Raw genomic sequence first — 25,472 nt, forward strand, 5'->3', positions numbered from 1 at the left:
TCATCATCAAAACTCTTCCTGGAAGAGTTTTAGAAAATGATTTCATAGAGCAGTGGCAATTGTTTGATAGGTGGGGAGAGCAGGTCTGGCACACTGTAAGAGAGATGGGATTATTGCATCCACCCCTTCTGCTACCTCTGCCCTCAAAATCTGAAAACTTCCTGATTTGTGTTCATCAATAATTAAGAGCCCATCAGCAATACTCAGAGGGAGCTTGCATTGCACTTCTGAGCAGCCAGTTAGTAATATACAGTGGAGAGATCCTCTTTTTCAAATCCCAGGGCTCCAGGCCATGCAATGCTAGTATTGCATTTTCAATTAGCTTCTGAGTGAATGCTTGGCATATGTAGAAGTGAACTGGTACACAATTAGCTTATTGTTCCTTTCAGCTTTGTGCTGAGAGGATCTGAAGGACTGCAGAAAAGAGGGGAGAGAGGCAAAAAAAGAAAATAGCCAAGCCAGTGGGCATCTCCGTGGATGTGGAATAAGGGAGTTGCTCAGCTCACGCAGATTCCCGTGCTAAGTCGGGAGTTGCAGCTGCTACTGGGAGCACTCAGCCTGGCTGCGGGGAGAGCACCCAGGAGAGGAGCAGATCGAGTCTCAAGCTCCAGGCTCTTTGCTCTGACTCATCTCAGCATCACAATGGAGCCCAACAGCCCTAAAAAAATACAGTTTGCTGTGCCACTGTTTCAGAGTCAAATAGATCCCGAGGCAGCTGAGCAGGTAAGGAAAACAAATTTCTTTTGGCGTTTTGAGGGAATGAGGTAGGAATGGGGGGCAAGATGTAGGGTGAGAACAGTTAATACTTGAGGCCTAAATGCTTTTCTAACTTATATTAGTGTAACTATAGATTAAATGCTCTGGAGGTTATAACGATGTCTGGATACACCCAAAGAGGGAGGATGATGTGTCCTCTAGCCAGAGTAAGGCTTCTTTACCTTGGGTAGGTTTATTTAGTGTGTATCTGTCATGACTTTTCTATAACTAGACTTGTACCCTAATACATATGCTTCACATGAATACACTTTCTCAACAAATCAACTGAACTATTTTATTTGTATATAAAGCAAAACATGAATCTGATAATAGGTACCTAATGGAAACAGTGTGCAGAAGATAGCTTTTTTGCCCATCATTTTAACATGAGAAAATATGAGTTATGTTTTGTACAATAGTTATCCCTCCAGTTACCTGCTGTATTTCTCATGATTTTTATATAGGTTTATGTTCTTGTTACAGTAGTTTACATGTCTGAAAAATATACATGTGGAAATATGCCTGACTTATGTCAGTGTTGGAATTATGTGTGTGCTATTTTGGGTTTTGACTCACTCTCAAAACACATACGTGTAATATATATAGTAATACAAATGTCTAAGGAGGAAAATATGTCTATTACTGTCTATAGATATGCATAGATACACATAGAGAAGGACACAGGGAATCTTATGAGAAAAGATGGTTAAATCGTAATTAGGTGACCCAGTATATTTCTGTCAGTGTCAAGTCCTTCTCGACATTTGCTTCTATTTGGGTAAGTCTAGTTTTAGATGATACCAGGGGAATATTATAACCTTGACAGTCCTGTGCCATTAGCTACCAAACTATTTGCACCTTTAGGACAGGTATCTAGTTTCCTGAATATTCTGATATCGTGTCTCTTAAAAGCAGCCGCCTTTGCCAGAAAATGATGAGTTGTGTGTGACCACTGAATGAAGAAATACTAGAAGGGTGTAGGAGAGAATTGCTGTGGGTCTTCATTTGGTTCATAGGCACTTCTGAGCTGCAAGATGTCTGTATCTTATGGAACAACCCTACAATGAATTCAAGCAGGATGTGTTCTGATATTTTTCTGAAATCTGTGAGAACTATAGGATTAGGATTTCCTGAAATTCCCGTGGCTTTTGAAGTGCTGTGGCCCAAACTTTGCCCAGGATTTATGGGCAGTCTTTTTTTTTATGTTGTGAGTCTAATTCCAAGTGCTATACAGTTTCACTGTGGGTGTGTGATGAAATCAAAGTAATAAATTCTGCTGTCAGCTACAGTTACACTAATCTGGAATAAACCCATTAACTCTGATTATGTAATTTTCCATTTACACCTCTCAAAGCAAAATTTGAATCCGGCTAAATACAGATGTTGTGTCAGCAACTAAGAAAGAACAAATGCACTGACATTGAGGTTATGTATCAGAATGGTTTGTAGCTTAAATAGTCTGGTTCCTCTCTTAAATTCAATAGAATATCAATACCCCGAAGGCTTCAGTGAAACAACACAAAGCTTTCAATGCAGATGTGGTAGTCCAATATCATATAGTTCAACCAGTGTAAATGGAACAAAACTACTTAACCAAATAAGCTCTGAATAAGAAGAATTGCATAGAATTCAGGATTATATATTGATAGGTAAATATCTTGTATAGTGCTCTTAGAAAACGTTCTTTGGAAGTCCTAAGTATTGTTTTTCTTTAGCTAAAGAACAATAGTAACAGCTCTGGCAACAGTTTAGAAATATCATAAATTCATTGGGAGGCATGCATGCCATATCAGCTCTCAAGTACACTTACAAAGTACTAGTATTAATGATTACTTGTGAGAGCTATGACAATACTAGGTATTTGCACATATAAGCTCACAAACTACTGCAATAATTTTCCTGAGGAAAAGCTAAATGCCAATATTTTGAGATATGACTGATACATGTCAGCAATACACATCCAAAAACTTATTCAAGATGACTGCAAATCCTAAAGGTATTTTGGAAAGCTCTTCTCCCTGCCTTTGCTTTCTATGTACAAGCAGCAGCATGACCCTGATAACTGTCATCCAGGAGAGCAATCAGTAACACAGTGATGTGCTGCTGTTCTCTAAGTATTTTATCTTTTAACATTGCCTGGTGTATACTCAGGAGTACACCAGATGGGTTTTTTGCTTTCTTTGGATGCGGGACAGCTGATGGACCCTAATGACTCTCCTTGGTTTATGCATGTTACAGATCAGGAAAAGAAGGCCTACACCAGCATCGCTCGTCATCATGAATGAACATGTGCCCCCAGGTAAGTGCCAAAATACCTTCTAAACCACTGAACTTGTATACACAGGACTTTCTGCAAATTGGTTTTATTAACTACATGATTTAAAAATTCCAGCATTAATTTCATTGTACTACACGTTGAATTATGGACCTTAGAACAGTTGGGAGTAAACCTCATGAATATGTGTGGCTCTTGGCCTCCAGATAATGTCAGTAATTTCAGGATTTTATCCTCCATGTAAATATTTTGTTGTATGTACAAGGAGAATTAATATGACCATGATCTAGCACTCCTGTCCACAAACCTTTTCTTTCCCTAGCTGGATGCTTTGGAGATCCATGAAATCTTAGTCATAGTTTTCCGATCTCTAAAGATACCAGGGTGGCTCCAGGGCTAATTCAAAAAAGCAAGTTGCTTCTGTAAAACAGGTTGTTTTCTAGTTTTCTAATGAAACATGTGATGTCTGTTTTCTCTACTCCTTTTCAACCGTTCATACATTCTCTTCATGCAAGACTGCTCCCAGCAGATTTTCCGTGGCCTGAGACATTGCGACATACTTTGTCACCTAAATGTGACTTCAGAAAGACACTTATTTAACCTGTTTAGGGAGTATTATAAGTAAAAAAGCTCAGCAAAACTGGATTTCAAGAAAAATTCCTCAAGACATAATCTCTTTGAAAGACACTACCTAATTTATATCAGACTTTTCTTTTTTATAGTACTCTGCAACATTTTTCCTTCCTTATCTCTTAATCACCTGAATCCTTTTTTTAAAAGCAGTTCAGGTTTTATCTCACTGATGTGTCTCAGGTCACTGCTGTATGCACTGGCACCTCAGTAAACCATACCCATCCTAGCTCTACTAGGATCTTCACTTACTGCACTGTGTTGACGGTTTACAATTCTGATTGAGATCACCAGTAGCTGAAGTTCCTCAGAAATGCACAGAAAGAAGCATTTAGAGAGCCCTGTTCTAGGGGTTGAGGTCATTGCAGCACAGCACACAAATTAGGGATGTTCTAGCGTGAGATATGGCTGGGGTTATATTCTCTTGGCACTGAGAGTGACCCATGCATTTGCTGCAGGTGTAACATCAATCCCAGTTTGGGGAGTAGCTTTCTGGCCTGAATTTTGGGCAGTTCAGCTCTCAGTAGTGGTGCACAAAAGATCTGCCTTACTTACACTGGCTTTCCTTATCTTAGTGGGATCTACAGTGTCTCTGTTGCTAGGACTTAATTTAAAGCAAATTCACCTTGACTGTTAATCTCTTTTGCAATTCACTTTGTACACTTTGTAGTGTCATATTTCCTTTTATAAACAGCTAGTTGGTACAGTACCAAATCAAAACCAAACAGAGAATAAGAACTCTCTTTAATTTACAGGAAATTTTACTGTAAACAAAGTGATGCATGTCTGTTATCTCCTTTCCTGCAATGTTCATAATGAATCTTTAAATAAATCATTTTTATTATGAGTCAGGATTCTACAAATATCAGTCATCTTCCATATAAGCCCAAGAGCTAGTACATTCACCTTCTTCACTTGTTTACATATATTCATTTAGATATTAGCCCTGTTTACTAGATACTGGGAACTAATATCAATGAACGTATTCTTTGTTTAAATTATAATAGTCTTGTTTTTTAGTTTTGCATGAAGCCAGATAAAAAAATAAAACTTTAAAGCACCTTTGTTTTCCTGCACCTCACCATGTGATTTATCCATGAGCATGCATGTGCGCATTCTTGATATGGCAAGCGTTTTGAATGGGGTGTGCACATGTAGTTGTGTAAGCCCACTGAATACAAGGACAGCAATGTCCAACTGGAAAGGCAAACAATAGCTTTACAATGGAAGTATAAATAGTAAAAATATTTCTTATGGGTGTGATCTTGCAAAGAGCTGCACAGCTTCTGAAATTACTGTATACCTTCAATTTTCAGAGGAGTCAGCTAGTCCTAGGGACTCTTGATACCTTGCTGATTAAACTCAAAAGGCTGGTCTGTTATTGGCTTTTGAATAGAATTCAGTGGCATGCAGAGTAAGGATTTGTCTCCAAAAATGTTAAATTCCTCACTACATGTTTACAGTCAATAATAAAATAACAGTAAGTTGACACTCCAGCAAATTGCTTTAAAAGTGTGATTCCCTAGGTCAACAGGGAAACTGAGCAGCAGAGAATTTAAGTGATACTGTCAAAGCCGCCTATTAAATTAGATCTGGGCTAAACAAGAATCCCATCTCTTGAATTTTACCCACCAGAGTACTCCAATTCCCTCATTAGGAGAAAACAGCTAGTGAAGGATATGCTTCCAAGGGTTTGAAATACATGTCCTAATGCAATTCTAAATGTTTAGATGCCACTGCAAAGTTTACTCAAATTATTTAAACTTCTTTTGCAAAACAGAAACAGACATTTTCTGAGAATCAGACTTTTCTATAGCCTCTGTTGCAGCTGCTTTTGATTGAAGCAGGAAAAAAGCAGCATTCTTGTGGTATTCTGGTGTTCTGGATGCAGACCCATCTGGAAACCAGAAGGCAGTAAAATGTGTTTGGACGTCTCAGAACTTTATAATAAACTCAGTTTGAGTGGTGCCTCACAAAGATGTAAATAATTGTTTTCTCCTAAGTCTTTGCGTCTGTCCCTGATATCTACTACAGCTTTGACAGGAGTCTGTCTTCGCTGATTTAGGTCAAGTCCATTGTGCTACGAAGTGAAGATGGAATATTTACCAAGGCTAAGTAATTTTAAACTGATGACTGCTACTCAAAAGCTATAAGAAGAGTCTGCTTGGCTTCCCTCCTTCCAAGGAGACAGTAAGAGCTAGAACACACTAAATGATTTAAAGACAAGTGGTAGACGTGACTGCAGGAACTAATATCCAGCCTTTAGTATCAGTGACTGGTGCATTTTCTCCTGTTCCCTCTGATTGGTATCATATATAATTGCAATCAAAGTCAAAAGAAGAGAGATTTGAATTGCAGCTACAACAATTGCAGTGGGTAATAATATGGGCTTGTGAAGCAATGTAACAATGAAGAAACCCTTAACTCTTTCTGTAAGTGCTCTGTAAAGTGCTCTGTGGTGAGTTGTGTCACATCTGAGCAGAGAAGCTAGTGCTAGAAAATTGAGACTTGAATGATGAAGTCAGTTAACTCTATCATGCTTCTGTTGCTTTCATTAGCGTCATTCATGAAAATGCTCCATCAATGGAGTTATATTTTGTGAGCAGTTTTATTTGAAATTATAAGACTGTTTTAATTTTCAATAAACTAAGGTAGTCTATTCCCTAACACTATGAAAGCAAAACCAAATATTAATGAACAGAACTGCAAAAACGTGCAGCATCTCATCCTGTGCAGGATGCATGTGTGGGTTACTGGGGTAACCCACTCATGTCCTGCTATAGCCACAGTTTCTCCATGTCCATCCTTTATAATAGGAACATCAGCACGTGCTTAATTTTAAAGGCACATTTAACTATTTTGCTGCACAAGGGCTCAATCCAAAAACTGCTAAAGCGCTCCTGCTTCTTCTTTCTCTTGCAATATCACTGGAGCCAACAGAAACTGGATATCACCGTACCCTGAAAACAACCTTTTCTGTACTGCTATAATATACTCACAACCTCCTGTCTCCTTACCAGGCATAGCAGGATATATATGAAAATCAAGTCTTATAATCTGAAATAAAAGTCTGACCATGCGTTAAACTAGCAGAATATCACACTGCAATGGCTCAAGAAAAACCTGGTGGCAATGTAGAGAAGTGATGGCTGAGGGAGGAAAACATGTCAGACCACAGCTCAGGTTCAACACCATAAGGGTTCGCTTTGATCAGAAAACAATGCCAGTGTTCCTGTGCAGCCTCGCTTTGTCACAGAGCCAACACAACATCAAACAGTCTGGCTGGCAAAGACGGTTCAATTTGTGTCAAAGGGTTTGCTCTCCTTGAAGCATTAGAATATGGGTAAACATTAGGATAAACTTCTAAATTTCTGAACTTTCTATGCATTTTCTGTTTCCAGCTCTCCTTCCTGCTCAGTTGCCTACTTTGGCTTCCTTGCTTGTAATGTGAATGTTACTTGGTGCTTGGAAATAAGAACAACACAGCAATGTGTTTTGATAACTCTTCTCCAGAGCTGCCTTTTTGTGTTTTGCAAATCTCATTTCAAGGCAGAAAGCATATATTATCACTGCAAAAGCAATATAAAATGCATATTCCAAGTACAACTCAGTAAATCTAAGTTTTCTGAAGGCTGGAAATCATAACTTGAAGATGACTAAGCTGTACCTGTCTCCAGACAAGGAACTTGCTTGTAGCTTGTCTTTGGACATTAGCAGTTTTTCTGTCTTGTTCCAGCTGCTTTTCAGTTGTCCAGAGAGGGATTCATGCCTTTCAGTTTACTGCCCCTTCCCCAGGGGCCTGGTGAGATGCCTCAGGAGCAGAGTCAATATTCAGTGCAGTAGCAAACAACACAGCCAGAGAGGTGGAGGGAGGAAAAACTGTCCATACACCTTTGGCAATCCCACAACAACCCAAATGAGATGAGGTTTTTCATGCTAAATTGGTTCTAGACACTCTCAGATTTTCCCTGCACACAACATCTTCTAAACACTTATAGATGTGCTTTTCTGATGATGCAAACTATACCAGCACCGCATCGTTGAGGGGATAAATGGAAGATGCGATACCCAGCATTAATGTTTGTAACTAATATTTGTTAAACTATGCTTCTAGGTGAGTGCATGTGGTTTTTTTACATGTAATGCTCTTTTTGTTTGTTTTCCCAAGACAAAATAAACTGGGACCAAAAAGAGCTGCTAGATAGGAGGCAGCTGTTCTGGGCATTGTCAAACAACCCTGCTATACTTTCTCAGGCAAAGATCTCACTGAAACTTGAGGCAGCTGAGAATTCTTGGTCCCACAGTTCATGAAAACTGATATGTTTTTCAAAAGCATGAGATTCTGGTAGGACATACTGCTTACTTTGGTTCAAGAAATAGAAAGTGAGTAAGCCAAATAGCAGCTGGTTTCAATTGCAAATTTAGGCTTTTAATGTGGTAATAAAGCATTCAGGAAAGCAGTACATTAATAAAAGCTGTCATTAACTGTATTTTTTTTTTGTTAAAGTAGTTGGCCTTTCCACATGTAAATGTGGCCACCATTTAAGTGCGCTGTATGTTTTTATTTCAGTCTAGGAGTTCATGGAGTTATGGCAATAAGCAATGAAAAATATTTGTATTCCCTCCTGCCACTGGATTGGTACAAGTCAGTGTAGATTACCAACAGCACCAGGATGCTCAGAGATCAAGCACCAGTGGTCAGGGCAGTGAGGACCTCCTTGTTCTTTAGGCCTGTGCTGGAAAGCACAATCTGACACAGTGAAACGATGTAATACATAAACTAAACATTGCATAAGACCTGACAGGTGATAGGGATTCTAGAACAGAGGTGAAAATCTCTATGCTTGAAAACATTCTGCGTTTGCAGATTGATGTTTGACTGGAAACATTTAGTGGCAAACTACACTCCTTTTTCTTACCTATATACACTATGCTTGGATGTTCTTTCATTCAAGTGACTTTGAATTTACTCTGCAGTTCAGGCTTACAGAAGCCCCTGGGACAAGCCACAGTGTAAGTTTCTCACACATATGCAGTGTGAGTATAGTCTCCGTGATTTGACCCTTGAAAATTAAAACTTCAGGGACTTAAAAAAACCCAACCAAACAAACAGGAAACTCTGCTTGAGCTGTTTTTAATGGAGTTCAGAAGTGACAGGAGTCCAGAAACTTCCAAACAGAAGCAATTAATTTTTTTTTTTTTTTAAAAGAAGCTTTCATTAGCCTCTTTCATGAAAAGGTTTCATGGGAGGGTAAGGATTTTATATGTCATTGTCACCACCTGTCCTGCTCCTTTGTCGTGGTTTAACCCCAGCCAGCAACTAGGCCCCACTCAGCCACGCATCCCCAGGTGGGATGGGGGAGAGAATCAGAAGAGTAAAGGTGAGAAAACTCATGGCTTGACATAAAGACAGTTTAATAGGTGAAGCAAAATCCACACGTGCAAGCAAAGCAAAACAAGGGCTTCATTCGCCACTTCCCATGGGCACGCAGGTGTTCAGCCATCCCCAGGAAAGCAGGACTCCATCACACGAAAATGGTTACTTGGGAAGACAAATACCACGACTCCAAATTTCCCCACCTTCCTTCTTCTTCCCACAAAATATATACTGATCATAACATCATACGGTATGGAACATCCCTTTGGTCAGTTTGGTCAGCTGTCCCAGCTGTGCCCCTTCCCAGCTTCTTGTGCACCTGACACAGCATGAGAAGCCAAAAAGTCCTTGATTACCCAGCAACAACTAAAACATCAGTGTGTTATCAACATTATTCTTATTGTAAATCCAGACCACAGCACTATCGCAGCTATGAGGAAGAAAATTAACTCTACTGTAGCTGAAACTGGGACATCCCTGCAGTACGGCCAAGACAGCAAGCTGGAAGACTGGGCTTTATTTGGTTGGGATGCACTGTGCCCTAGCCCAAAGGTTGTCACCAAAAGAGCTAGATGCATTTTTGCTGTTCTTTGCAGTCATCAACATATTAGTTCACAGACAGAAACATTCCCTGGGAATATTTTAGTCGTTGTATAAGACAGTCTGAAACGGTAAGAAACACTGTTTCATATAGTGCCCAGGCTGAGTCTGGACTCTCTTTAATCAGTAAGTAATGCTTTAACAAGGATAAGTGTCTGAAAACTACTCAGGAAAAGTAAAAAGGTATTGTGCATGTTCTGGTCATAATTCACTTCCCTCATTTTTCATGTTTACTTTTATCCATACTTCTTTTATTTCCAGTGCTTAGTAATGATTGATATGTATATTTCACATGACACGTAGCCCATATGAGCTTGCTTACTTCTATTGACTATGGTCTAGTTGGTTGAAGTGACTAAATTTAGTCAAAACAAGACAACCAGTCCCTCTTGTTCCCCAAAACCTGGCCTCCCTCTGCAAGAAGGGGGAGCGTGGGATGCAAATGCTGGCCCAGAAAGCTCTGGTCTGTGGAAAGGTCTGACTCAGCCCTGCAAACTGGAAATAGAGGTTGGATATTCACAACCGAGTCTCAAATTTCTGGTCTAGGTCAGAGAAGTGGTGCGGGTGAGAGGCCATCAAGCAAAAAAAAGAAAAGAAAAAAGAAAAAAAAGTTTACTTGCTCCCAATTTGGGTGAAATTGCATTTACCCAATTCTTTTGTTCCAGTCTTAAATCCCCAACAGGTGAATTGGCATACTTCTTTATTTATCAGTGCAGCTAAGCTCCTAATGTGTACTGTGACATTATTTGTTCCACCTGCTCTCTGCCTCCTGTTGGTTTTGTGTTGGAAGGGTCAACGTCCGTGGAACTATCTAAAAGTGAAGGAGATATTTTTAGAGTTGAACCTTGTACTTTTCATCTGTTTTCCTCATTACTTATACAAAAGCACCATAGAAACAGCCTTTTTCCACCACAGGAGATTATTTGCAAATCATTTTTAATATATATGGCTTCATGTTACAGATCTCCATCTGCTTGTTTATTCAACGTCAGGACTGATAAGCTTTCAGATTGTTTACCTCTGTTATCAGCTTTGTGTGTATTAACATGACAAAGAGGTGTGCCTTGGGTAGAGAATAGCAGCATGCACAGCCACCTCACCTGGTGAGGAAGTCAGCTGGACAGCTTCTAACTATTGCATTCATAAGGCTTAATATTTTGCTAGAGGAACTCTAACAGGTTTGCACTGTGCCAAATACTTATACACCTCACGCCGTTTGTTTTGGTGAGAATTCTGAATAGATGGCGAGTTTTTCTATTTTAAAAAATTGCCTAAGTGTAATTAACTACATCTTATAATCAAAGCATTAAGCTGTATTTTATATAGCTACATGAACATAAAATTGGGGGGCAAGGAGGGCTAGTTGTCTTCAAAAAAAATATAGTTTGGATCAAAATAGGTCCAGTTTAGCCTGAAGCAATTGTTCTGTTTGTATTTTGAGTGGGGTTTTTTAAACAGTAAAAAATTTTAGAGACCGTTTGAAATGAAGACAAAGTGTTTTGAATAAGAATGTCAAATTACTTGGTTTTGAGATTGTACTTAAATTATGCTTCAATAATGTGGCAATAATGATATTTTTTTTCTCATCAGGTAATAAACTGAAACCCATTAATAAATATTTCAGCCTTGCTGAGGGGAAAAAAAAAAACCAAACAAACAAACAACACAGTGTTTGTCTGACCTCTACTATTTAGTACTTAATGCAGCACTCATTTACCATCGTGACGTGTGCAGAATAAATAGACAATGCAGACAGATGAGAGAGAATCCAGCTTTTAGCACTAACCTCATTATGTTCAGAATATCAGGAAGGGGTTGCACTTAAAGCATCAATTAAGATAGCCCCATTTATTGAGCTTTCAGAGACAAAATTTAACTCTTTATGTGGAGTAAATGAAGTTAAAACTTCACTTCAACATACACCAAAAGTGGGAATTTAATGAATTTAATGAAGCTATTGATCATAAAAGTTTTTGCCAGCTACACAAGGCTGGACTGTGGGAATTCAGAGAGTGTGCATGGAGGTGCAGAGCTTAACGCTGCTTTCCTCTGAGTCTGAGCTGTCTGTGTCACCAGCTGGTGGAAACAAGATCAGCTGGACCAGCCAAGTCTCTTTTTACAGTAGTCAAAGCAGTTCTAGGGTAGAATTAAGCTATATGTCTATTGGAAGGAGCTCTGTTTTCCTCTTCTTCCCTTCACAACCTGATTCATGTGCCTGTATTTAAAATCATCACTTCTAATATTTTTCTCAAATGGCTTTATGGAGGGATCAAGAGAATATCATAGTAGCAGAATGAAGCACAGTTACATGTTCTCTCTTTGTTCATGTCTTCCCTGGAACACCTGAGATGCATGTGTACCACAGACAATTAATGTCTTAGTGTTATTCATCTTGTGGAACCAAATCACACTTAGATATTTTATGGTTGTACTCAATGATAGTGCGGGTCTCTTCCAACTGAAATGATTCTATCATTCTATGGTGAGAGAGTTCACAGTGCTGAGTAGATGAATGTGCATCTTAAAGGCAGTGTTTTTCATCCAGGGACCATGTCCTTCCTTCTGATGAGACAAGCAGGGAAGAGTCGCACCAGGCAGAACATGAGCTTGAGGAAGGCAGATGGAAAGTTCAATAAAGCAATGATCTCTACTGCATCCTGCAGGACCAGTATCCTGGTACCTAGTCATCCCATAGCCTAAACATTTCTGCTCTGAGCCCCCACCATAGAGAAAAAAGAAAGCTTGTGGTAATAGTATTTGCTTCAACTCTTCCTGACATTCCCTGACATAGCTGCTCTCAGTGACAGAGAGCAAAGAAGTTCTGGATGAGGCGTTCCCACTCTTTGTTTTACCACCACCAAACAGTAGCATCTCTGGATCAGCCACCACATTGCTGCAGCACTTCTCCACCTTCTCCCTGTTATATTTGGATCTGCAGGACAGCTACAGAATCAGGGAGCAATTCAACCTACAAGCCCAGCTGGTCTGAATGCAACATATTTGTATTACAAAGTGTACTTTTATAACCTTTTCTCTTTGAGGTGGAAATGTTCTGATGAACTAAAAAGCAATTGGAGGAGTAGGTAAGAAAAACAAATTTTCCCTTTCAGAAGATCTTTTGATCACAATTAACACTAGGTTTTTACAGTCTGTTTTTGAAATACAGGAGTAGACTGCAGGGCTGTAATTGTTTAGAAATGTGCTTTCAAGACTCCTAAAATGCTGATGCTAGTGTGTACCTTAGGCTTTAGTGTATGCAACTTATCCTGTAGGAGTGTGTGGAACAGCTCATTCCATGGGAATAACAGTAAGGTGTTTCTGATTGTGACAGTACAGATGGAGATGGATAAAACAAAATCCAGGGTCCCCTTTGTCTCTGGTATGTAGTGAGGTTAGTAGAAATTCTGAAAAATGTCTTTGGAAAATACAGATGACATAGTCTGAGATAACGATGATTGCCCTGTCTTTTCCATCCCACCTAGTCACGCTGATTGCAAAAAAGAGACTATGGAACCTCATTTTACTGGCTCTTTGAAAGCTTAGAAAACCAAACAGTGAATTTACAAAACTGTTTTGGGGGCTTTTTTTGTTTGTTTGTTTTTGTTTTTGTTTTTGGTTGGTTTTTTGGGGGGGTTTGTTTTTGTTTTTTGTGAAGAGGGTCATAAATCCCAAGAAGTACTGTGATTAGTAGCTCACTTGGTTCATGCATAGGATGATACATGTATGTGCGGAGCTTTATGCATGTGCATTCTAACCATAAGCAAGCTGCAAGCAGTTGGCCAGACTGGTTTTACAACACATTCTTTCTGAAATCCTTGAGGTATTATTCCAAAAGGAAGGAAACTACAAAGGCAGCAATACTAATCACTGGCTAAGGAAGAGTTTTATTGTTTTGTGTTTGTTTTCTTCTCCCCTGGTAAATGTCACTTTCCAGAATGTACAATACACAACTGTTCAGCTACAATGTTTTTAAATGACTTTATGAGCTATAGCATGCTAAAAATTGTTTGACTTTTTTAGTTTTGGCTGCTGCTGCTGGCTTTTCTTTTAAAGCTTAGAATACTCCTGCAGTTCACAACTGAAAAAGGAACTGGTCACAGTGATAGCTATTGCAGCTGTAACTCTGATATAAAGATTGCGATCAGTGGGTCGATTTGGAGCCATTTTCCATCAAAATTGATTCCCACACATGAAGCTATTAGGAAATGGTTTAAATCTATATCAGGGGATCAGCTAGTATTATATTTCTGGTAACAGTGGACTTTTCGTCATCATCTTTGCCTCAGTTGTATTTAGATCTTCAGTCTCCTCAGTATGTAATTTGAACATAGACTGAACATAAAGCAAGCAAGCAGCTGGAAAGTAACACATTATTAATAATAATCAGTATTGCTGATGAATTCACAACACTGGGTAACCATCTTCTCAAGGTACTTAGCTTCCTTCTGTATTTGAAAATACTTAATGAACATGCTAAGTCTTTTCGTACACTAGTATGTTGTTATGACTGAGTCAACAGACAAAGTAATTGCAAGCTATTTGGGAAGATTTTGGGTAAGTGCTTTGGTAACGCTTGGTAAAACAGTAGCCATTATTTGTAAATATTTAGTAGTCTGGCAGTATGTTTTGCTCTGTCACATTCATTTCAGAGGCACTTCTGTTTCTCTGAGTGTTTGCTGGCAGTCACTGGACAGCTCTGGCCCTCCTCTAACCTCCCAAAAGCTGTCTTTATTTCCATTGCCCTCCTGTTTTGTGTGAGCCTCTTCTTTCACTGTAAGGTTTCAGGCCAGATGAGGCTATGCTGTGAATGCAGAAACTTACTCCATGCAGCAAAGATGTAATCTTTATTGATGTCTGCTTTTGTGTCAATAGACCCTGTGTCAATGTAACCTTACAATAAAAGTGCTGCACAGCTGGACAAACTTTGAGATACTACAATTTCCTTTAGATCTATTTTCCACTCCTTGTCCATTGCTTCATTCCATATGTCTATGAAAGTATATTTTTCCAAGGTCTTCTTGTGGCTCAGTTTGGCCCTCCAGCACCTCCTGGGGCACCTCCAGCACCTCCTGCTGGCTGTAAGCTTTCCCTTCTGGCTCACACCAGAAAATCAGTGTCACCCTGGTTTACATTTATTTGCTTCAGGAATAGATGAAATTTTCTTACATGTATTCCAATCTAAAAGAGATATTTGAATCATCCTAAATAGATGTGCACAAAAGAGAGTCATATCTAAATCATCATGTATCGTTTAAGTCTTACTTCAGACATTTTGAGACTTGAATTTACCATCAACCTTCCCAATAGGCCAAGGATTTTAAATTTCACACTACCAATCACAGCAGTTTTCTTCAGTTAATCTCACTTATTTTTACTTAGTTCAATGAATTAACCTGGATTTTCAAAGATGCAGTGATATTAATGCAAATGTCATTACTTAATTTAGATAATGAATAAGAGTTCTTACTAAGAAGCCAGTGTACATATCGCTGCAGTTCTTCCCCAACTGCACTAACTCTTGAACTAGTTCATTAAATGAGAAAGTAGTTTGCATTTTTTCTCTTTTTTTTTTTTTTGAACCAAGCTCATGCTCTGTATCTACCATAAAATCTGCACTTTTGAGTCAATGGCAAAACTACCTATTGCTTGTGTCCTAATAAAGTCAGCAGTAAAATAGTTTTCTGTCTCACATTTCTCTCCCGGTTTGTTTTGCCACAGTATTTGTGCTGAGCAGCCCTCCACGTGTATTGAACTCCTGTGCTGGATTCATTTTGTCTGAAGCACTGACAGGGCTCCTATTTGCAGAACGTCAGAGTGTAACAGGCAGGGCAGGTTTGTGACGAAGCTTAACTTTGTTGTGCTGGAAATGGAACGCAGTACTTTCTGTTAACTAAATGGTATTCTTTCAGAACAAATTAATTTAAGGGAGCTCTGAAGCAATGTAGAGGCAGACCCTGACCTGCAGCTTCTGCACACAGTGACACCCTGTGGTCTTGTCAGAGGTTTCTCCAGGCTTTGATGCCATGATCCCACACTGGCCAGCTGCACGTTATATGAAAAGTTTATCTTGGAGTCATTCCTGGTAGTTTAGTAAGAGATTTATATTGTGTTCAGAAAATGTCTCATCTGAGAGATCAAAAGAAAAAAGATACTTTTAGTTCCCTTCTTCTGGTTCCTTCTATTTAGTCAGTTGTTCTTTGAAAGCCATTTCTATTTCTTTCAGCAAAGAGGCATTTGTGCTGCTTAGAAACCAACTAGAAGGAAACAATTTCAAGCCTAGAATTTTTTATATCATGATTTGAAGTCAAACTTTACATTAGTTATCCAAACAGAATGTTTATTTCAAGTGTATTTCTCCCTGGGTTGATTACTTTCCCCGGCAAGACCTGCCAAGTCTGTAATTGTCCCCATATGATGGATGAGGGACTTCATGTCAGGAAGGTCTGCTCCACACGCCATGCTTGCCTGACGGTCTCATGGAGCAGGGCTACAGAATACGGGCTCTGGTGCTGCGAGGAAAATAAAACCTCTGCATGGAAGGATTTTTTCATGACAGGCTTTTCCATGAAGCCTGTTTTGTGTTCTGTCATTCAAAGCCAGGACAGTATCAGAAAGAGCCGAATAGAGCTGGCAGCAGCTGGAAGATCACAGACCAGGCAGAGGTGTAACTCCAAGCAGGCAGACCAAACAACTCAGTCCTTATTAATAAAAAGAGAGAAAACAAAGACTTAAATTAGAATTCTGTTCCAATGTATATTTTGAGAAGCTGTATTTGATTTATAGGGCTTGATTAGATTTATATATATATATTTAGATTTAACAGCTATCTTAGGGAGGGAGAATGAAAAATTGAAAACAAAATGCTTGAGAAAGGGATGATTTTTTGTGTTTGTTGAAATAATTCATGACTGCTTTGTGGTAAGGCTGCAGATCTGATTCATCACTGTCATATTCTTGTTTAATGCCCGTGAAACTAGACTGATTTTCATGAGTCTGGCATGAAACTGGAATAACATCTTGGTAAATCACTCACTATAATTCCCTTCTGAGATCTGTGTGATGTAAACAAATAATTTAGATTCACATTTAAGGTTTGTAATGTCTCCACTTTCTTCCAAACCAGATTATGACCTCGCAATGTATGTTTTAAATAGTTTTAGGTCTGTGTAATTTATGAAAGGTGGTTTTATTTTATATTCTTATGGCTGTGCTGTTGAAAGTGGGTCCTTGGATACTGTCTGTATGGTGTTCAGAAATATAGATGATGTTTGGATTGGATGTTGTTGTGTGTGTTGGGAGGAAAAAGACTGATCCTTCTTTTCATTTAGAGGCTGACGTTGAGCACCACTAGGAAGGATTTGGTCTAACAAAGGAGATTTCTGCCCCCACTCTAAGTACTAGTAATGGCTACTTGAATATTGAAGGTGGGAAATACAGAGCGACATAAATATAAAGAAACTAGTTTACCTGGAAAGAAAATTTTACATGTCCAAACAGCTGATTCATCTGGCCTGTGGCATTTTAGTGAACTAAAGGGGGCTGGTTACAGTCAGGAGCCAGTTGGGAAGAGCTACTGCACAATCACCTCTGAACCAGCATGATGAGATGTCTCTTGACAGCAGTGCTGGACCTTTTGCATGCTGCACACTTTAACTGCAAACGCCCGACAGAATAAGCACGCAAATGCTTGTGTATATAGCAAATTCCTCTCTCCCCTACATTTTGTTAATATTTCCTATACAAATCTTGTTATTAGTGTTCCCTAAAGGGCCAGGCAGTAATTTAGATGCTGATTAGTGTGTGAGATGCAGCAGAACCACAATATACTCACCCTCTTGTCAGCACTTGACTGAGGAGGGGAGCAGACCCTCCAGCTACGTTCACCGCAGCAGCTGTAATACTGGAGTTTAATGAGGTGCTTTTGCAATGTGAAGATTTTAGAAACTTATACTCATGCCAGAAGGGCTTACCAGGATATTTTTTTTTGTAATTGAATGTAATTACATCTATACCCGTAGTCAAGTTTTCATTGATAGGTACAGGCAAATAAAAACCAGGAAGCAAAAGTCAAACAATTAATTACATAAGCATTTTCTATATTTGCCTTTTTGGACTTTTTTCCAGTTCTCACCTCAGTGGCTTAGCAAAAAACCATGAGATGCTAGCTAATCTGTCAATCTGCAGTTAGAACTCTGGCAAAAGCAGAACATAAAATATTTTTTTGATCTTACTTTGTCTTCTGGAGGAAAGGGAAAATAGTTTTGAGAGCAGAAAAGCAAAACAACATTATGCCAGACAATTGCTGTATCAGATTTCAGTGAGCTTGTTTTACAAACAGAAATGGTGGTGGACAAACACCAAAGAGGCAAGCTGATATCCTTTACTTTATTGATGAAAAAATTGAAATGTGAAATTACTGAAACAAAATTTTCAGAAAATTTCAGGTTTATGTCCCACTAAGTGACAAGAGAATGAAGAATTATTTGGGAAATTACCTGTTTCTTAGTTCCTAAAATTGTGTAGGTCATACATTTAAATGCAGGGTTTTGAAACAGGTGATTTGCCTTGTTGCACAGCTAGCACACAGCAGGGCAGGGAGCAGAGCTTTACCGCCCACAGCCCAAGCACACGAGCATCCCCTGATCCTCCCACAGGAGGAGAGACCACCCTCCTCTTCACCACAAGAAATGGCTAAGTGGAGCCAGAGCCAGGAAAAGGATGTTGGTTTTCCAGCTGTATATCAGCATTGATTATATTGATCAGAAGTCAGAAATGGGTTCATTTCTTTCGCATTTTTGAGAGAGAAATCTTTGCTCATGGAGACATTTCATCAAAATTAACAAAACAAAGTGAAAGAGGTTGAACTATTTCATAGCAGTAGCATGATCTGTTTTCTGTCTCTAGCTTGGGGTGTCCAGCATGAAAGTTTGCATGTGAAAGGCTGGATCCATGCTTCTCTTCATCTGCTTTGCTCTATTCGGTGGCACTGTTTATACAGGGGTGGGGGCAGGACTATAAGGAGGCTCCACGTTAATGGTGACATTGTGTCCTTAAAGTCTGTCTTCAGGCTCATTTCTTCAGATTCAAACCATTCTTGTTTAAATCATTCTTTAACTAAAACCCATTATAGGCATGTGGCTCATGGGTTATTTCCACTATCTGAGCAATTAGAGTGTATTGTGCGTATTATTTTTTAAGGGAAAATTTAGACACTATGACAAGAACGAACCAAATCCAAAGCCCTATCCAGCCCCCTGTGATTTTTATCTGAAACTTCTCATCTTCGTTTCCCCAAGGAAAATTCCAGACTCCCTACATGAAGCTTTCTCCAACAATTACACCAGCCACTTACGGAGTTTCTTTTGTGTAAAAGCGAGCCTCTCTGGCCTGTTCTGTTGCTCCTGTGCCTGACTGAAACCCTACAGAAAAGGCTTTTATTTGCTCTTGCCAAGGGGCAAGAAAGCACGGTACTTAGTTGGATGAGATAAGCCTTTGCCGGATGACTCCACTGCAGAGCCCATGGGTGATATCAGAGGCCAAGACTTTTAAAATAGGTCACCTCTTGCCCTGCATAGCAGCTCCAAGTGCATTAACATTATCCAGAGGGAGAAGAGAGGCAGATGAATTTTGATCTTACTCTAAAACAACCATAAGGCTTCCCCCAGTGTGGTCATGCCATTTGCACAACCATGGAGATTCACAGGAAAAGGGATCAGCAATGTCAAATGGTTTTCATCCAGGCTACAAACGGCCTCCTCCTTCCACTCGGTTCTTTTCTGACCTGATATAATGACACCTTTGGGGTAGTTCGGCTTACTGAGTCAGCTTGGCTGGGTGGCTGTGCTAATAAATGCTCAAAGGAGTTATCCTAACAAGACTGTGTGGGAGACAAATCCTGTGGTGTTTCTTCCTCCATATTTCAGCAATAGAGCCAGGCCAAATCCTGCAGGTTGGTGAGATTTTGCCCTGGGTAAAGACTAGAGCTTAGAGCTCTAATGCTGAAATGGGCTCTGTGCAGGTAGATGGACTTTTAGTAGTGTCTCTCCTTAAATAAATAAGTCTTCATTTCAGAAAGTCTGTGTACATATCTGGATGGATGGAAATATCCTTCAGACTGAACCTTTCATTGATGAACACAGACCATTTCTCCTCCTGAGGATGCTGACTAAAGCCTGAAACCCTGTTTATTTTGCTAGGTGCTACTGCAGTCTACACAAGGTAAGGATCACACTGGCCTCAGACATTATTCATCCAGCACAGTGGAAAGTTCTCCACTGCTTTTTCTTCATCATGGGTGTGAAAACCTCTAAACAAATTTCCAATGTTATTTTTACGTACCTTGACCTTTCATAACTTCAGAATGTACAAATCTGTTCTCAACACCTCAAATGATTTCTATTCTATCACTTCAAAACAAAAAATGCAAAAACTGTCAAGAAATTCCTTGAGTAATTAGATTCCTGCCAGTTAATTAGAGCAGCCAAGAATAAGTTACACTGGAAAAAAGGCAAATGTTGAGATTTTGAATATAATACAGCTGCATTTTTTTCTGTGAGCAATATTATGGTCTGTGAGGGAGGAAAATGGAGCATTGTTAAAAACTCTTCCCTCCTGTCCCCAAAAAGAGAGCAAATCTGTAGGGAGAAGTTAGGTACTGAGAACTTGGGTTTTGTTTCATATAAGAGAGGAATAGCTGATCACTTGAATTCACATTCTCTGTGAAATAATTGCCTAATTATAAACATGATAAGGAAATTTCTCATTCTGTATAACTTTTTTTTTGTGTGTGTGTGTGTGTGTGAGCAGAATCCTGACTGCACGGTTGTCAGTGGGAACTAAAGGATGCTGAGAAACCAGGGATTTCATTCTCTCCTGTAAATCATGTGATATCCCAGTCTGATATTTGAGATCTAGTTTCTGGTTATTTCCTGACCCCTCTCAAGAGGAATTTATGCTCAAAGAGTTCAGTAAATAAATTCAGCTTATAATTGTCAATGGATTTAAGAAGGATTTAAGGGTCATAAATACATGGCTGGTTGATTTCTGTAAGTGGATATGTCTGATTTGCAGTACCTAATTAATTAGGTTCTTTTTTACCTTGTACCTTCCATCCTCATTGTAAATTCTGTTGTCACAGAGATTCTCTATTTGGAATCTTTTGATGCCAGAGCTGACCTGTTGTAGTGAGAACATCAATTCCCACATGCATTGACTCTCACGAGGACAGTTTCTTAGTAAGATTGTTATAAGAACATGCTTTCATTAATTTTAGACTGCTTTCAAAGCATTGTATGTTACACTGGAAAAACACCGTTTGTCCAGGGAAGAACCTTCACACAATTATTAATTTAATCCTTCAGTTAGACCAAGATGTCTCGAAGTATTTCCCCAGGCAGAGAGCTCTTGAATGAGCTCCAGCCCACACTGCGCTCCAGTTCTGCTCTGTCGCCACTGAATCTCCCTTTTACTTCTGCTACAAGTCCACTGTCCATGTCTCTCATTACTACCTCAGCTACACACAAGTACATCTGTCTTCCTTCCATGTCGCCACTGCCTTTTATCTTTTCCTCTCCTGTACAGAAAGAGTTTGTGTTTATTTTCTACTCTCTGCCTCAGCCTATGGCACTCAGGGATCTCAACTTCCCTTCTTCCCATTCCTTGTCAACTCTTTGTTGAGTCGTATCCATCAAAATGCCTGTCAAAAACAGGCATGCAATGGTCTTTCTGTCCTCAAAAATAAATGCATTCCAAAATGTTCCATTGACCAAACTGCAACTCCAACCAGATCTAACTTTCCCTTTGTCTCGCAATTCACTTGAAACACTTCACATCTGCTGCCTCAAGTTTATTTTAATCCTTTAGGTTAATTTCTGATCTTTGTTTACTGGATCAGAAAAACTGTTTGTGGGATTTTGTAAGTCATTCTTAAGTTTCTGCATTGTCTGATGCTATTCATTGTTACGATTTGCCCTGTGGATATGGATGATTTCTCTAACTCCATACAGGACCAGTTCTTGTTCCCGAAGTTGCCTGTCATGTAAGGGCTGCTAGGTGAAAGGAAAGGCTGGAAACTTTCCAGTTCTGGTAGGTTTAATGTCGCCCCACTAAGATCACTGAATGTGCAAGACCAAAGGGTTAGAGTTGTGCACATCCTTAGGAACAAGAGCTGAAACCCAACAAAGCTGCTGGTTGCAGTTTTTGTTCCTGATGCAAGCCTCAGCCTGGGTTTACAAAACATATTTTTAGTCTAGGCAAGTTAAAGTTTCAGGAAGGAATGGCAGATAGCTTACTTTTCATTGTTTTATGCTGAAAGTTCCTGATTTATTCAAATTCCAACCTCAAAACTAAATCCAGGGTCCTAAGCTAAAACAAAACAAAACAAAGCAAAACAAAACAACACCACCTTCCTCTCCACCCCCACCCCCTGCACACCACAATGTTGAATTATTGAAGGCTGTGTCTGTTTGATATACAACTAATAAGAAAGATTGCAAGCACATAAATAATCACCCTTTTAACCAGCCTAAGTTTTCATTCTCCAAAGTGCTTCACAAAGGCAAATAGACACTGCTATACTTAAATAGAAACTTCTATTACTGATTTACAGGTGAGGAAGTCAAGGAAGAGGTTAGTCACCTTAACAAAGTTCATACAAATGTCAATGGCAGGAACTGGCCTCCTAATTGTCCTGTCTAATTCAGTATCTGTGGGACCATGGTTCAGTAATCAGCACTGTTTTCAACTACGCTGTTTAAACTTGACTATAAGTCTTTCATAGAAAGGTAATGGGAAATATATACATTGAAAAAACCCAGTAAGCCAAAGAATATTTGCAAGATGAACAGATACAATAGTAAAGAACACAATAGAAAATGCAATCTGTCTGTCTGGACTGGCTTGTCCCCTCACACACAGCACACCACAAGCAGCCAGTATCTAGAGGATAAGTTAGATAAAGAGATATTGCCCAAACCTAATTCTTCCCTCAGACTTACATTTACAGATCTGCCACACCTCAGTGGAAATTGCACAGTGATACATGCAAGTGGAAAATTTTAGAAGGGGTGTAGGTACAGTGAGAGATTGATGTCTCTGTTTTTAATGGCATTTTAGTTTAGAGCTCCAAACTACTGTACATCAAAAATCCTACGTGATCTTCATCTAATATGTGGGGAATCGTCATCAGAAGACAGGTGCTTTCTGGCAATTAACCACATAAAGAGAATAGTAGAAAAATATTTCGATCTCATGCAAAAATTGGTTAAGCGAAATGGTTAGGAAGATCCTTGACCCTTCTCTGTTCCACACAATTATACTTAGTTGTTCAGACAGGCTTTCAGAGACACTTACTTTCATTAGAAATCTCTGGCAATCTCATGACCATTACTGCTATGCCTGTAACCCAAAGCAAATTAAGGCAACAAAAGTAAGCAGTTCAGGGAAAATAAAACAAAACAAAACAAAACCAGTCCAGTAATGTAACGAAACTTTAAAAATGAAAGATTAGTCTTTGTTAAGCTTTGGTTTGCTAATTTTACATATTACTGTTAGGTGCTCTTCAGTACCAGTATTAGTATATTAATAATTTAACTGAGGTGAGGTTCTTGTTATTTTTTGAGTTCTGTAGAGCCCTTCATGATTTTGCTGCATGCTATTTGGCAACCAAACCTTTTCTGATCACAGAGGAAAATCCAGTCCCAGGTCACACAGCCACCTGTCCCAATGGCCACTGGTGAGCCTTGCTGCCAGCCTGGCCAAAGGACCTGCTGCTGAAGGCACCGCCTCACCTGCTGTTAGTTCACTGACAAAACACAGAAGTGCTTTAGACATAGTGCTTGTGTCTAAATGCTAGTCTGGGCCTCTGGTTTTCTCAGACACACAAAAGAGAAAGAAAAGCTGTAAACCAGAAGAGTAATTTCTTACAATAATGCTGTAGGGTTCAGGGCAGAGATGCAAGGGTTAGGGCTGAGAAACACTTTTGTACTAACTTTCTTCCTTCCATATCTTTTCCTCTTCTAGAAAAAGACGAGAAGAGAACAAATATCTCACAGGCAGAGGTAAGTGATGATTTTTTTTTCCAAACATATTTATTGTTATAATAGGTCTATTGCTAAAACCCCTTTGAAACTCACTGATTCATCCTGGTAAATTATTTTATTTACATTGTCATGCCATCTTCAGTAACACAGCTTTTTAAGAACCACTGCTTCCAAACCAGGGCTCTATAAAGCTGTGTTGTATCTCAGCTCTGTGGCCAGGAACTGGGAAAGGCAAGTTTCCCCACTGCCTTGTTGCTGTGCTCTCATAAATCATAGTAAACCTGGTCCAAGGTGACCCTGCCAGGTCACCTCATCCAGCATGGCTTTGAGTCTGCAGGTCACTGCTGACCTACAAAAGCATTACGGGCTTCTCTCTTCTCCTCTCAACATTTGCCAAGCCTACAGCAGGCAGCACATCAGCGTTCTTCATACAACAGTTAAAAGTCGATTCCTCCAATCTAATTTTCTAACCTTTCCTTGCACAGCTCCTGCAATTCCCTGATCTCTTTCTCCTTCACCCATTGTTCAGAGAAGCAGGCAGTGCTTTAAATAGCAGTAGGAGGTATTGATTGGTTCAAATTTGGACTCAAATACAGACTTATAAAGATTTACTGGGGGGAGGATCAACAACCTATCCCACAGTGTTTATAAATAGCTTTCTCTTTCAAAAGAAGACAATATTTTATTTATAAATGTTATCATTCCATCCATTGTGATAAGGTAAGATAATAGGATTGGCTGTAATTGTGTGAAAGTAGTTTTCTCAAGAGCTGTCTCAAATGCTCCTTGAAGAAATAGATCTGATTAAAATTCACAGACTATATACCAGTCAAAGTACTCAGGGGAAAAGACATTTTTAGCAAATATTTGGGAAAAGGCAACATCCTTATGACCAACTGCAACAAATTGATTAGGAATCCTTAGGAATGTGATATGATATTTATGTCTTCAAAAGCTATCTATATGTGTGATCTCATAGATGTGTGAATCACAGAATCAAAGCATCCTTTGGGTTGGAAGAGACCCTCAAGATCACCGAGTCCAACCATGACCTAATTCTGTCACTAAACCATGTCCCTAAGAGCCTCATCTACACATCTTTTAAACACCTTCAGGGGTGGTGACTCAACCACTTCCCTGGGCAGCCTGTGCCAATGCTTCACAACCCTTTCTGTGAATGAATTTTTCCTAATATGCAATCTGAACCTTCCCTGGTGCAACTTGAGGCCATTTTCTCTGGTCTTATCACTTGCTACTCGGGAGAAGAGACCAACACCCTCCATGCTACAACCTGCTTTCAGATAGCTGTAGAGATCCTTTGTATATGGACATATGTCATGTTGGTATAATTATCAATTTAATTACTTTCATTTTGCAAAAGTTGCTCTGCTTTAGCAGTGGAATATATTCCAGTTAGTTTTTGCTAGCTGTATGTTGGTGCAATTATACCACTTTTACTCTACGTGTAATTTTACTACAATTATTTTGGAATAATTCATCTTTTGTGCATAGGTGTGATTTTGGGGCCATAAAAAGTTTAACTTTGTCTAAATATATCACTTAAATCAGGCCTAGTTAAAAGCTGAGTGATTGGTTGCTGAAATTATTATTTTAGAAGAAATAGAAAAAGTGCAGGGAGAGGGATCTTCCATTTAAAAAAATTAAGAAGTTCAATACTACCTTACCTATACCTACGACCATTTATTACACTGTCTTTAATTGGAATATTGGTTAATGCAAATCTTGCAACTATTTACAACTATTTTGATATATGCAAACATCTATTTGCCTTATG

At 39.2% G+C, this 25,472-nt stretch overlaps 1 protein-coding gene across 1 annotated transcript in view; it reads left to right on the forward strand.

Annotated features, from left to right (window-relative positions):
* Window positions 1-256: 256 nt before the first annotated feature.
* Window positions 257-25,472, forward strand: part of PPP1R1C (protein phosphatase 1 regulatory inhibitor subunit 1C) — a 49,130-nt gene continuing 23,914 nt past the window's right edge. The window contains exons 1-3 of the mRNA XM_065841324.2: window positions 257-723; window positions 2,995-3,055; window positions 23,658-23,695. Coding sequence (XP_065697396.1) covers window positions 478-723; window positions 2,995-3,055; window positions 23,658-23,695 — 345 coding nt within the window. The 5' untranslated portion in view covers window positions 257-477. The remainder of the gene's footprint in view (window positions 724-2,994; window positions 3,056-23,657; window positions 23,696-25,472) is intronic.

The sequence above is a fragment of the Patagioenas fasciata genome, chromosome 7, assembly GCF_037038585.1.
Source record: "Patagioenas fasciata isolate bPatFas1 chromosome 7, bPatFas1.hap1, whole genome shotgun sequence".
In the NCBI taxonomy this organism is placed as follows: domain Eukaryota; kingdom Metazoa; phylum Chordata; class Aves; order Columbiformes; family Columbidae; genus Patagioenas; species Patagioenas fasciata.